This window comes from Camelus bactrianus, chromosome 14, assembly GCF_048773025.1.
Source record: "Camelus bactrianus isolate YW-2024 breed Bactrian camel chromosome 14, ASM4877302v1, whole genome shotgun sequence".
Classification (NCBI taxonomy): Eukaryota; Metazoa; Chordata; class Mammalia; order Artiodactyla; family Camelidae; genus Camelus; species Camelus bactrianus.
Genome location: NC_133552.1, coordinates 13,880,989 through 13,894,532, shown reverse-complemented (window position 1 = coordinate 13,894,532; position 13,544 = coordinate 13,880,989). Strand labels below are relative to the sequence as shown.

Below are 13,544 nucleotides of genomic sequence, written 5' to 3'. Positions count from 1 at the left end.
ATGTAAATGGACTGAATGCTCCAAGCAAAAGACAGAGTGGCTGAATGCATTTAAAAAAAAAAAAAAGGATGCATCCATATGCTGCCTACAAGACAGTCAAGTCAGATGTAAGGACACACAGAGACTAAAAGTGAAGGGATGGAAAAAGACATTCCAAGCAAATAAAAACCAAAAGAAAGCTGGGGTGGGTATATTTATATCAGACAAAATTAACTTTAAGAAAAAGACTATAATAAGGGACAAGGTCATTTTGTAATGATAAAGGGATGAATCCAACAAGAGGATATAACATTTGAAAATAGCCATGTCCCCAACATAGAAATGCCTAAATATATAAAGCAAATATTAACAAACATAAAGAGAAATAGACAACAATACAGTATTAACAGGAGACTTTAATACTCCACACTCACCAATGGATAGGTCATCCAGACAGAAAATCAGGAAACACTGGCCTTAAATGACACATTAGCCCAGAGGACTTAACAGATTATGCAGATTCCATTCAAAAGCAACAGAATACACGTTCTTCTCAAGGACACATGGAACCTTCTCCATGATAGACCATACATTAGGCCACAAAACAAGTCTTAATAAATTTAAGACAGCTGAAAATATATCAAGCATCTTTTCTTGCCACAATGGTATGAAACTATAATTGCAAGAAGAAAACTAGAAAATTCACATGTGAAGATTAAACATGCTACTGAACAACCAATGGGTCAAAGAAGAAATCAAAAGAGAAAAAAATACCTTGTGATAAATAAAAATGGAAATACAACATACCAGACTTATGGGATATAGCAAAAGTAGTTCTAAGAGGGGAGTTCATAGCGATAAATGCCTACATAGAGAAACAAAAAAGCTCTCAAATTAACAACCTTTCTTTATACCACAAGTACCTAGAAATAGAACAAAGAAGCTCAAATTTAGTAGAAGGGAGGCAATAACAAAAATCACAGTAGAAATAAATGAAATAGTTTTATCAATCTTGTCTTTTTAGACTCTAAGAGCTGGTTCTTTGAAAAGATAATAAAATTGACAAACCTTTAGCTAGACTCACCAAGAAAAAGAGGGGACTCAAAATCAGAAATGAAAGAGGAAAGGTTAAAATGGATAACACAAAAATACAAAGGATCATAAAAGACAACTGAACTATTAAATGCCAACAAATTGGACAACCTAAAGGAAATGGATAAATTCCTAGGAACATACACCCTACCAAGACTGAATTATCAACAAATAGAAAACCCGAACAGATCAAATACTAGTAAGGAGGCTGAATTAGCAATCAGGAGCCTCCCAACAAACAAGTCCAGGACTAGATGGCTTCACTAGTGGATTTTACCAAATATTTACAGAAAAAAATTAATGCCGAGCTTTCTCAAACTCTTCCAAAAAGTAGAAGAGGAGGGAACACTTCCAAAGTCTTTTCACAAGGCCAGCATTACCCTGATACCAAATCCAGACAAGGACAGCACAAGAAAAGAAAATTACAGGTCAGTATCCCTGATGAACATAGATGCAAAAGTCCTCAACAAAATGTTAGCAAACTGACTCAAAAATACATTAAAGAGATGGTACACCATGTTCAAATGGGATTTATTCCAGGGATGCAAGGTTCAACATCTTCCATCAATGTGATACACGTGTTATCAAAATGAAAGATAAAAATACAATTATTTCAATAGACGGAGAAAATGCATTTGACAAAATTCAACATTCATTTATGAAAAAAGCTTTCATAATAAAGGCCATATATAATAAGCCCACAGCTAACATCATACTCAGTGGTGGAAAGCTGAAAGCTTTACCTCTATGATCAGAAGCAAGATAAGGATTCTAACTCACCATTTTTATTCAACATAGTATTGCAAATCCTAACCAGGGCAATTAGGCCATAAAAAGATATAAAAGCCATTAAAATCAGAAAGAAAGGAAAACCGTCACTGTTTGCAGATGAAATTAATATTATATAAAGAAAATCCAAAAGCCTGTGCTAGGAAACTGTTTGAACCAATAAATCCAGTAAAGTTGCAGGATATAGAAATATATTAAAATCTGTTGTATTTCTATACACTAATAGCAAATTATCAGAAAGAGAAATTAAGAAAACACACCAGTTGAGGAGCTCTCCATAAAAGACCCACAGTTAATGTCAACTAAAAAAATGAGTCAATTAGTCTGTTCATAGGATTAAGAGATATCTGGAATTAGACAAAGAAAGAGCTTAGAAATCAATGAAGGGGAGGGTATAGCTCAATTGGCAGAGTGCATGCTTAGCATGCACGAGGTCCTGGGGTCAAGCCCTAGTACCTCCATTGAAAATAAACCTAATTACACTCCCCCCAAAGTAAATTAATTAAAGAAATCAATGAAAGGAATTGTCATATGGGAAAAAACGTAATTAAGACCAAATATGACCGCAGCAGAAGGATAAGTATGTGGGTATCTTACCAGGTGCTGGGGCCTCCTCAACCAACACTAGACTCCGTTCCCCACCTGACTTCCCAGCACTGCTCTTCCTGCACGTAGACTCTAATCAAGCCAAACTGCTTGTCCCTCGCCCCCACAAGTCCCTTGCTTACCTGTCAGTTTCTGTCTTGGCCTCTCTCTCCAACACGGCCCCCTCTCCACCTCATCCACTAGGACAGCAGCTGATCATCCCCAAGTCTCACCTGTGGGGCCACCACCACTGAAGACTCCTCTGCTCCCATGTGAGCGGGGTAGCGTGGTCTCTCCCTCCCAGTCCCACTGTCGTACCTATTGTCACCCTCTTGTCTGACTCCTTTTGTCTCCTATCCATGAAATAAAAGTTTCAGGTGGTTGAAGACAGCCTTCCCTGTAGTTTCCCCTCCTTTTGCCTGTAATAGGTACAAACAAGTGTGTATGACGTTGAACAAAACTTCCCAAGTGGCTGTGGGGAAACCAGGCTCCTGTTTAACAGGGAGGCAGGGCGTTTGCTATCGAGGGAAGGGCCAGTGTGTCATAGTCTGCTGGGAGCCAGGAAGCGTCCCTTATAGTAAATTGCACTCAGAACTCTTTCCTTATTTCAGGGATTCATAAATCAGGTGATCTGACAGGAAATACAGCCAGACCCACTGTCTCCAAATTCATGGTTTAGCTGAAACTTTGCATAGTCAAGTTGGCCTGCAGGCTCAGTGAGCCAGACCAGGGGGAGAATCTGCATTGGGAATGTACATTGGAAGAGAGGACCCCAGTCTGTGCAGCAGAAACAGATTCCGGGGGAGCTGCAGGGAGGGTCGGGGAGACTAGGAGGACAGGGATGAGGTGTTAAGGGTGAAACCGCTTGTCCAAGCCCTGTGCAGCACCTGTGGGGTTAGTCTGTAGCCAGCTGCCCCCTTTCCCAGAAAGTTTCTGAAAGCCAGAATAGAGGAGTCGGTGGTTCCTAATTGCAAGTAAATAAATGCTAATCTCCTGAGAGTCCCTCACTCATTGAAGATTTACTGCCCTGAATCACAGGCCAGCCCTGGGATGTGTCCTGATGATCTCTCGTGCACTGGAATAAAGTCCCGGGTTGGTCTGAGATTGTCTGTGCCTGCCCCGCCCTGATCCTTCCATCCTCCCGTCCAACAGCATTTCCAAACCGTGGGGCTCTGGTTGGAGGCAATCAAACCCTTCAAGCATCCGTTTTGCACATAATGGTAATTCTCACATCCCCCATCCTGCTAAGCCAGGCCCTCGTGCTTGTGGCTAATCTGTTGAGCGTCCTTGCATGTGTCCTGGGAGAAGTATTGTTCCCTGTGGTGACAAGGGGCTGCCTCTCCTCCTGGGTTCTGGGATGTCTCCTCAGACTGAGAAGTCTGATCCGTATTCCCCCAAGCTCTGCTCTCTCTCTCTTTGCTTTAGAGTCTGGAGAATGAACTTTCTGGTAATGCTTCATTGCGCCATTGCTGAGAGTTTCCAATCATCAGAAAGTATTTCATGCTGTGTTTAACTGTGAATCTCCGTCCCTGGGTGACCCCCAGTCCTGCTAATGTGACATGCCCCCTTACTCCGGCAGGCACAGCGGATGCACAGAAAGTGTCCTAAACCCAGCAGAGCTCACCACGCCTCAGAGCAGAAACCTGGTTCCACGCTGTCCCCAAGCGCCACGGCCCCGAGCCAGACCCCTGGCAGCAACCCGCAGCCCCTGCCAGACACCTCACACCTGGGGCTCCACGAGACCAGCCTGCCCACTGGGCACACACAGGAATTTGCCAGACGAGCCAGCAGCCCTCCCAGCCTCCCCTGGTCTTTCCAGAGAAGCAAGTCCTTGTTCTGTTTGCCCACAGGAGACCCCTCCCCGGCCTCATCTGCGCAACCACAGTGGTTTTCAAAGCCAGGCAGCCCGGGGCAGAGGGCAGCGGAGCGGAGGTACGGCCACCCCATCGATGACTTAGAGGGGGCCCAGGAGACGGACGTGGACACCGGGCTGCGGCTCTCCTCCTCCGACCTGTCTGTAGTCTCTGCCTACTCAGCACCCAGCAGGTTCTGCAGCCCCGCAGAAACCCCGCTCCCCCCGGAAAGATGCAACAGCCTCTGGTCAGAGCACAGGGGTTCCAGAGAGGGACCCCTGCCCACTGGGGGCGGGGTGGCCACAGACACCTCCTGGGCTGCCCTCCCTTTCCTCACCAAAGGGCCTTCCAGCTCCTCGGCCGCTCCCCCCACTTCTGACGCCTCCTCGCCCACAGAGTCACCCCCGGAGCGCCCTCATGATACTCCTGACGCCCAGCAGACTCTCAGAGGCGCCCCGCCACCTCCAGCACCGGGCCGCCCCAGGGACAATGACGCAGAGGAATTCTACATCTGAACACTCTCTACCCTTGGCTCAGACCCACAGCCTCAGGTCCCCCTGATCCTCCGGGGTCTAAGCGCCGCCCGTATTCTCAGCCCCGCTTTCCCAGGTCCCTCCAGAATCTAATTGTCTCACAGGGTCGTTAGCACATTTAACACCATCTGTCCCTACTTGAGAGGTGGTACACTTCTCGGGACTTGGTGGAAAACTACTGGGATTTTTATGCAAATAAATTCTCCACAAACATAAGTCATAAAATATATTTTCTGAATACTCAATTCCATTTGGGATCGGGTTTAGCACACTTATTTAAATGCTTCATATAATTGTTTGAAATGAAAAGAAAACCTAGTCAGCTGGAGCTGATTTGGCAATTTTTCATGCTGTGAAGGATAAACAAAGCCAAAATGTTGACGTGAGAAAGATACCAAGTGACTGACTTGTATGAGATTAGTGCACAGTAACTTCATGCCCACCTTACTGGAGTGTCCGTATGTGTCCATCTGACCAGGGAGCAGTGGCCCTGAAAATGTCCAGGGACTGTTACAGTAAAAGGAGTCAGCTTGATAAAACAGTAAACATACCAGACTACAGTCATACCTCACTTTGATGCCACATGACGTCGGATCTGGATTTATGCAAAAGTGGCTAATGTGCTTGGTAAAGATTTAGCCCGAGTAACAGACTCTTGGTGCATTTAAAATATGATTTGAGTTTCAAAAACTAGATTTGCCAGCACCTTTCAACAATGCATTCACTGTAACAAGTGGAGGTCAACAGAAGACTCCACTGCCTGGATTTCTTTGGATCGCTAAGGAAGAATCGTTCATTGGAGTTACAGACTAGTAGGATATTAGACATAGTATTCTTAAGATGCTTCCATTTTTAAAACCACAATCCTAAGGGCTGTACATATATATCTATATAAGTGACTGGAGCCACATTTTATACTGCTTTCTCCAGGAAACACGCATTGTCACACATCCTTTTTCATTTTTAAATAACTCCTAGCAGTTTTAACCGGCATTTTGATTGCACCGATTGATAAATGACCCCCTCTTCTCCAAACGAGAAGCTTTACACGAAATGCTGTCCTGAACCAGCAGTGCTGCCTGAGCAGATAGGCACCTTCACTAAAGCTGGACTCCAGCCTGACCTTGGCCTTTCCTGCCTGCTTCTGCTGCAGCATGTACAGTACCTAAATCTCACCTCTCTCCCACTCCAGTAAGGGTATGTTTACAATTCCAACCTCAGCAGTGCCAAGTGCTGGCACTGGGGACAGCATCGAGCTGTCCCTGGTTGCTGAACACCTTTGGGGAGGAAGAGCGTGGACTCGCCTCGCTCACTTCCCACTCTGGTGCTCCTTGCCTGAATTACTCATGGCCCAGTTTACACCGCCCTGGAAGTGCCCACACCAGCCCTGACCCAGCTTCAGAATTCTCCAACAGAACCCTCCAGGCAGCCATGACCAGTCATCAAACTTGAGGTGAAGCCTCAAGTCTTTGACGTCCCTGTAATGAGGACTTTACAGCCTACTCCAAACATTCTGGATTTTCTAGGACTCCGAATGACAATATTCTGCTCTGACTTCAGTCTTTTATAATTCTAGACCAGGAATGAGCAAACTTTATTTTTAAAGGGCTAGAGAGTAAATATTTTTGACTTTGCCATCTGTATGGTCTCTGTCCCAACCACCCAGCTTTGTCAATTACAGCGTGAAAGCAGTCACGGATGATATGTAAATGAATGGGAGTGGCTGACTTTCAAGAAAATTTAATATACAAAAACAGGTGTATGGTGAGATTTGGCCCAAGAGTCCTAGTTTGTTAACCTCGTGCTCGACTGGGATTGATCTGAGATCTCAGCCACAGTCAACGGTAAAGGATGGAGGTCTGCAGCCCTCTGCTGCTGTGGTGCCCGAGACCTCGAAAACGTGCTCCTGGGGCCACACTGGTGACGACAGAACCACAGCGCTCAGGGCAGTGTGGGGCTTCTTTCTGCAGAGATGGTTCCTAGAAAGCCACTGGCTGGCCACCCTCTGCTCAGAAATGTGACTCACAGCCAGTATCTGATAACGCAGAGCAACATGCTAATCAGAGATGTTTGCACAGCCCCCAAGGAGCAGAGGCAAGCTCAGGAGTAGCACAAGTCACTGCGAGGACCAACAGCCAAATGGATGGCTCCTCCCGTCTTCACCCTTCATCAGGACCCTTATTAGTTCAGTACATTCACACGCACCCCCTACGGATGCTTCAGAGCCCAACTCTGATGCGCTCTGGTCCACCTTTTCTCACTGAACAGCCCAGCCCCCCACCCTCACCCCGCATCCAGCAGTCTATCCTACCAAACTGAGTGACCCCTTTCCAAAGCAGAAAATGCAAGATGTCCCTATAACACAAGGGGAGGAGGAGAGGGAAGCCCACTACAGACCCCGTTCAGGCGCTCCCCTCCATGCTGTGGTCTGAGGCGGCAGTCAGTCCATAGAGGAGTCACAGAGACACTACAGACAGGGCATAGCTCTTTTCTGACCTACTGCTAGCATCGTCCTCATCCAGGAGAGCTCCCGACACCCACTGGCAGATCCTGACTCCCTTGGATTATTATCATTTGATAGACACTGGCAAACTGTAGGTGCTCAATAAATTTGTTCAATAAAAAAAACCAAAGTCGTCTCATAAATTATTTTTCTCCTGGATTCAGCTCTGTGATGGAGGACATCTAGATTTTAGCCCTAGTTTGTCACCGAATGGACAAAATGTCTTTTCTCCTTACCTTGCATTTCCCCCAGCATTGCCCTGGGGGCTGTGTTCGTAAGTACCCTGGTCTAGCTCAGAGCCTATCCCTTATTTGACTCTTTTCCAAGTAGGACTCCCCAAATTACTGCTCACGGCCCCACCGTGGCCCACCCTACACACCATCTAGTATCTGCTTTAAAGACCAGATGTTTCTCAGAGGTCCCTAACTGACCTGTCGAGCCCTACAGAAGTGATCTTGGGTCACCCCAGCTGCATCTGCCATGGGGGAGGGTGGTGAACCACTGAAGAGACTTTAGCGATGGTGGAGGGGGCGGCTGATGTCTGGTTGTACAAAGTGGGTTGTAGCACTGGGTGCTGCTTGTGCCCTGAGACCCAAGGACAGGGAAGAAGTCACATGGAAGCCCGCTGGGCTGCACCGTCTAGGGCTTTCTGGGTGGGACCAAATGTTCATATGCACTGGGAAGACCCTTGAGCCCAAGGCTGATCTCTTCAACCCCACATAAATCAGGATAAACACAGGTACTTCCTTTCCCCCTACTGGGCTTTCTATAGATAAATGAATTCTCCAGTCCATCATGTAAGAGGCACCTGAGTACACTCATAGAATTCCTAGAATGATTTGCTCTTAAAAACCTGACTGTTAAGAGCTTCTGTCTCACAAACCCGCAGAATGGTATCAATGACCAATTCTGGCCAGTGAGCCCAAGTCTGAATTTAAAAGAGCAGTGGGAATAGCTGGGCGGCCACCTTCCCCTTCGCTGCCCAGGGCCACACTGCGCCATGTTCCTGGTCTGGACACACATGCCCCTTCATGATTTCTCTTTAATTCCCTGGAAATACAATTAATCAGATCCCCTTAGAGGCTTGAGAAAGTAACACGAGAAATCAACATGAATAAAAACAGATTCTCAAAGGAAACAACGTTGTCATGATTACTTTAACACATGGATTTGGAGGATCAAAACCTGAGTATAAAGATTTTTATAGGTTATGTTCTTCCAACTACTACTCCTGAAGGCTTTTTTCTAGTCTTGGGCATAGAGGCCTAGACACCAAATGGTTTTAGGGGACATAATTTCCGAGTAGCGGAGACACACGTTAATGGTAACGTCAGCACACTTGGGTCTGCTCAGCCCTCAGTTTCTATTTTACAGGTGTGATGACTGTTGTCCAGTTATGTGCCCAATATTAGGAGCAGGGTGTTCATTTCAGACAGAAGTCACCAGAACACTTGGGAAAGCTGAAAAGGCCCCTTCCCTGCGTGCCTGAAATACACCCCCTAAATTCTCCATTTGTGATGAGGGCCCCACCTCCCACAGCCCCGGATGGCGTGGGAAAGGGAGTTGCTCCCCTGGGGGAGGCACACCCCCAGTCGGCCTGGTCTGGTTCGGAGCTGCCCCACCTTATTTGCGACATTGATCTTTAAGTTGAGCACCTGAAAGAAGCCAGCCAGGCTCCCTTACATCAGATTTGCCTGGTCCCTAGAACTAAACTCAGAGCGTTTTGGACAGGAGCAACTCCAAACACGTGTAACACAGCCCAAGAAAAGGCCAGTTAGACAAAACCACTTTCAGGCCAGATCACCTGGCTAAGGACGGCTCTGGGGGAAGCTCTGGTGCCACCTGGTGGCCACCGGCAGTGCCCAGCAGGGCCAGCAACTGCCCTTACTGAAGGAGACTCCGCCCTGATGGACACAGGAGGCACTTCACTTCCATTTATTATTCTGCATTTAATTATTTTATTTCTACAAGGTATTGAAGCAACTGAATTTACAGTGACACAAAACAATGCAAACAGAAACTGAAAATCAGGGCTAAGAAAAAAGCCTAGGAATACGACAACTGTAAAGAAAAATGTAACTGCTGCAGGTGAATTTCCTAGAAGCCAAAGCAAAAAGGGAAACATGAGCAGCTTAGTGATCCTCGTGTATGACCGGAGAATTTAGTGCATTGTCTTATTTCATTGTAATTTCAGTTGCCTCAATGCTGTTCCTCAATAGGAAACCAAGTTTTTCTTAGCATAGATAAATCACTTTCTCAGAAGAGGGTTTTTATAAGGGATTTTTTTTTCTGTTACTAAGGGTTACTAATTTGGTCCAAGTTGGTAGCTTTCTTGGTTGAAGGATAGAATTTACAAGACCTGGAGGAGTGGATGCAGCCACGTGCCCTGGATGAGCCTCCCTGGGCATCTCCAGCCACACGGGGGAAGAGGGAAATTTGGCCTTGGGAAGAAAGCCTGGAGGCTGGCTTCCTCCAGTCTCTTGAGGCCAAATCTGTGGAGTTTGGAAAGCAGAGGGCAAGGGGCAAGGCTGACATCCTCCTGGGAGACTGGAGGCTCCAACTCAGGGCTCTAGCCTTTGTGGACAGAGAGCCCACATCTCCTGGAGCCCCCTGTGTCCTTGTCCACATTCTGCAGTTCCAAAGTCAACTCCGACTCTCTAACATCCCCTGGTTAAAAGTGGTTCTGTACTCTGAAGCCCACATAGACAAGTTATAAACCCCCTCAGCCCACCGTCCACTAGGATTCCTAAAGACTGATAGGACTTCAGTTCCCTGAACCTCCTTCTTCATTGATCTGAGTGGATGAGCTCATTCATTCAACAGGTATTTACTGAAACACATTCATTATGTGTCAGGCAGCGGGCTGGGTTCTGGGGACCTGGGACTGAATCAGCATCTCATCCTCATGGAACTAACTCCTGTCCCCACCATTACTAGTAACCTCTTCCCTGTAGATTTTCTGATCCTCCTGATGGATCTAACGGAGTTGACCTGTGCTACAATTACATACGGAGTCTGATTTTGGCACCAAATAGATCTGGCTTCCAGTTCTGACTCTATCACTCACTGTGTGAACTTAGGCAAGTTATTTCACTTCTCTGAGCCTCAATTTCATCATCTGTAAACTGGACAACAATACCTACCTTGGAGGGTCATTACGAGATTTACTCTATGCCATGTGTGCAGAAGTCCCTATACTGCCAGCAGCATAGAGGGTGTTTCATCAAGGCTGATGTTCTTTTCCTTCCCTTAGGCTACAGAATGGCCACGTGCTCTGCCCAGCAGGCACCAGTCTCCTTCACAGACTCCCTGGTGCCAGGGAGGACAGACCAGGTTTGGCTTCAACATAGTCTTTACAATCAGCAGTTCCACCATCACCTCTCAGCCGTCTATCTGGACATAACTCCACCCAATGGGAAATCATTTGTCCATCGTCACACCCTCCACCTCCCTAGCTTTCCTCTTTTCCCACTTCAAGCCACTTCCAGCAAAACCAGACCTCAGTACTTGTTATCACTCACCACCGCCCCTTCTCCCCAATCCCCAGCTCTGATCTCCCTTCCCTCAACACTCCTCCCCTCACTATCCACATCCATCCCTCAAACCTAGGAAGCCTAAGCTGCCATCTCCCCACCCTCCACTCTCCCCTCCTCCCCAGCCCTGCCAGCCCACCTGGAGCCCACAGCTGGCCCTGACCCCATAGCATTTGCCCATCTCCCCCTGTCCTGTTGCCTCATCTGCTGGGCCCCAGGCCATCCTGCACTTATGCTCTGTTTCTACCCCGTCACTGCCAGACCACACTCTGCTCCATCCATCCACAGCCACTCGGCCAACTTTCATTCAACTCTTAAGGCTTCAATTGTCCAGACCTCTTACAACTTCCCAAATGCCCCCTAAACTATCTTTGTTTGCACTGCTCTCACAGGACAACTTAGCCCCCTATGCAACCAGGGCCAGAACTGCCCCGAATCCCCTCAGCTCCCTCCTGACTGCCTAAGATGTGTCTGATTCCAGTGAGGTCAGAAGCCAGAAGAGAGAAGAGTAGAATGGACCTACTGCTAGTCCTCTGCCCTTGGAAGTGGCCTGAAGACAGAAAATGCAACCTGGCATGGCAAAGGAGACGGGTATATGCAGCAGGAGACGACTCGTCCCATTGCCATACCCAGAGTTACATCCCACTTCCTCCAGAATGAGCCTCCTGTGCCCAATGCAAGTAAATCACCCAGACCAGCAGCTGAGATTCCTTGGCCATGAAGCTCACTGGTGGTCTGGGCCTGTGTTCATCAGCCAAGCTGCCTCTGCAGACCCGCAGTGAGCCCTTTGCTCCTGTGGTCAGTGTCAGAGCTCCCAGCCCTGCCCAGGTGCCTGGGAGCGGGCTCAGAATCATGACCCAACCACATGTGACCATCCCCGGGAACTCTGGGTCTAACCTGGCCTTGGCCCCCAGATTAGATGTGCCCTAGAGCTTTCGGTGGGTGTGCCCTGGCCCTCCTTTCCCCCGCACGCTGAGTCCGCCTCCCTCATGCACTCGGTCACTCTCCTTCCTGCGAGCCGGACCTGAATCCAGCTGCCTGCTGCTACCCCTCGGTGGACGTGTCTGCCCTCCCTGAGCCCCCGAATCAACGTGCAAACCCACATTAAACTGCCACCACCCACACCCGGGAAAGGACTGGCTCCTTCTCCTCTGGGATCCCTCAGTTCTGTTTAACAATTTCTTCTCTCTCCTCATCACCCACGTTCAAAAATCCAGGGCGAAGCACCAAGATAGCTTAGTAGAAAGAAACAGGGTTTTGGAGTTAAACCTACCCAGATGTGAATGTCATTGCCTAGGGTTACTGCTGCATGACACTAAGCAAGAGCTTTCATTTCTCACCCCTCATTTCCTCATTTGCAAAGTGGAGTGAATCGGAGCTGGGTCTAGGGTAGGTCAGGGGGGCACTCAGCTCAGAGGTGAAATTTAAGAAGACACTGAATAACTCAGCAAAATTAATAAGATTTTAAGAAACAAAACTAAAAAAAAAAAAAACAGAAGTAGACACATGTTATCTGTTTGTCATAGTACAATTTATAATAGCAAATCACTGGGGAACAACCTGTATGTATGTGCATATATATACACACATAATACATATATACACACATACATAATACATACAAATACATACGTATTATGTCCTTGACCATGTAAACAATGCAGAGAAAAACAGATTGTAAAGAAGCATGTCAAATGTTTTTCCAAAGAGGAAATGCAGACGGTCAACAGGCACGTGAAAAGATGCTCAACATCGCTAATCATCAGAGAAATGCAAATAAAAACCACAGTGAGCTATCACCTCACACCTGTCAGAATGGCTACCATCCAAAAGACCACAAAAAATATTGGCAAGGATATAGAGAAATGGGAACCCTCGTACGCTGTTGGTGGGAATGTAAATTGGTGCAGCCACTGTGGAAAACAGTATGGAGGTTTCTGAAAACACTAAAAATACAACTACTGTATGAACCAGGATTCCTTTCCTGGGTATATATCTGAAGAAAATAAAAACATTAATTTGAAAAGATACATGCACCCCAAAGTTCATAGCAGCACTACTTACAATAGCCAAGACATGGAAGCAACCTAAGTGCCCATCAATAGATGACTGGATAAAGATGTGTTGTATATACACAATGGAATACTACTCAGCCATAAAAAAGAATAATATTCTGCCATTTGCAACGGATGGACTTGGAAGGCACTATGCTAAGTGAGATAAGTCAGACAGAGAAAGGCAAACACTGTATGGTATCACTTACATGTGGAATCTAAAAAAAATAAAACTAGTAAATAGAACAAAAAATAAAGTGTGCCAAAGTATAATAGCTCTTGCTTCTGGGTGGTACAATCATGGGTGACATTTTTTGTTTCATTTTTCTTTTTGTACTTGACATTTTCTATGATAAGCACATATTCATTTTATAATTAAAAAATAAAGATAATAAAACTAAGAAAACACGCCACCTTTGAGTATTCTCAATCTTCACTTCTAATCTGTTTCCCTCCTGCTTACTCATCCTCTCCAGGTCTTAATGTGCTTCTGTTCCTTCCTTTCCCTCCCATCCTAGCTATACAAGTTGTGTAGACGAGGGATTGGAGCCAGGTCCTCTAGTCCTGGCCCCTTCCTGACTAGCTGTGAAACTCTGGACAAGTTCCATAACCTTCTATGACAT

The 13,544-nt window shown here is 46.5% G+C and overlaps 1 protein-coding gene and 1 long non-coding RNA gene across 4 annotated transcripts in view; one reads left to right on the top strand and one right to left on the bottom strand.

Annotated features, from left to right (window-relative positions):
* The window catches only part of FAM124A (family with sequence similarity 124 member A), a 77,485-nt gene extending 64,590 nt beyond the window's left edge, over positions 1-12,895 (top strand). For all 3 annotated transcript variants that reach the window (XM_074378126.1, XM_074378125.1, XM_045514070.2), the window contains one exon: positions 4,025-12,895. In XM_074378126.1, coding sequence (XP_074234227.1) covers positions 4,025-4,813 — 789 coding nt within the window. In that variant the 3' untranslated portion in view covers positions 4,814-12,895. The remainder of the gene's footprint in view (positions 1-4,024) is intronic.
* LOC105066167 (uncharacterized) overlaps positions 1-13,544 on the bottom strand; it is a 62,700-nt gene that overhangs the window by 14,522 nt on the left and 34,634 nt on the right. The gene's annotated exons all lie outside the window — the stretch shown is intronic.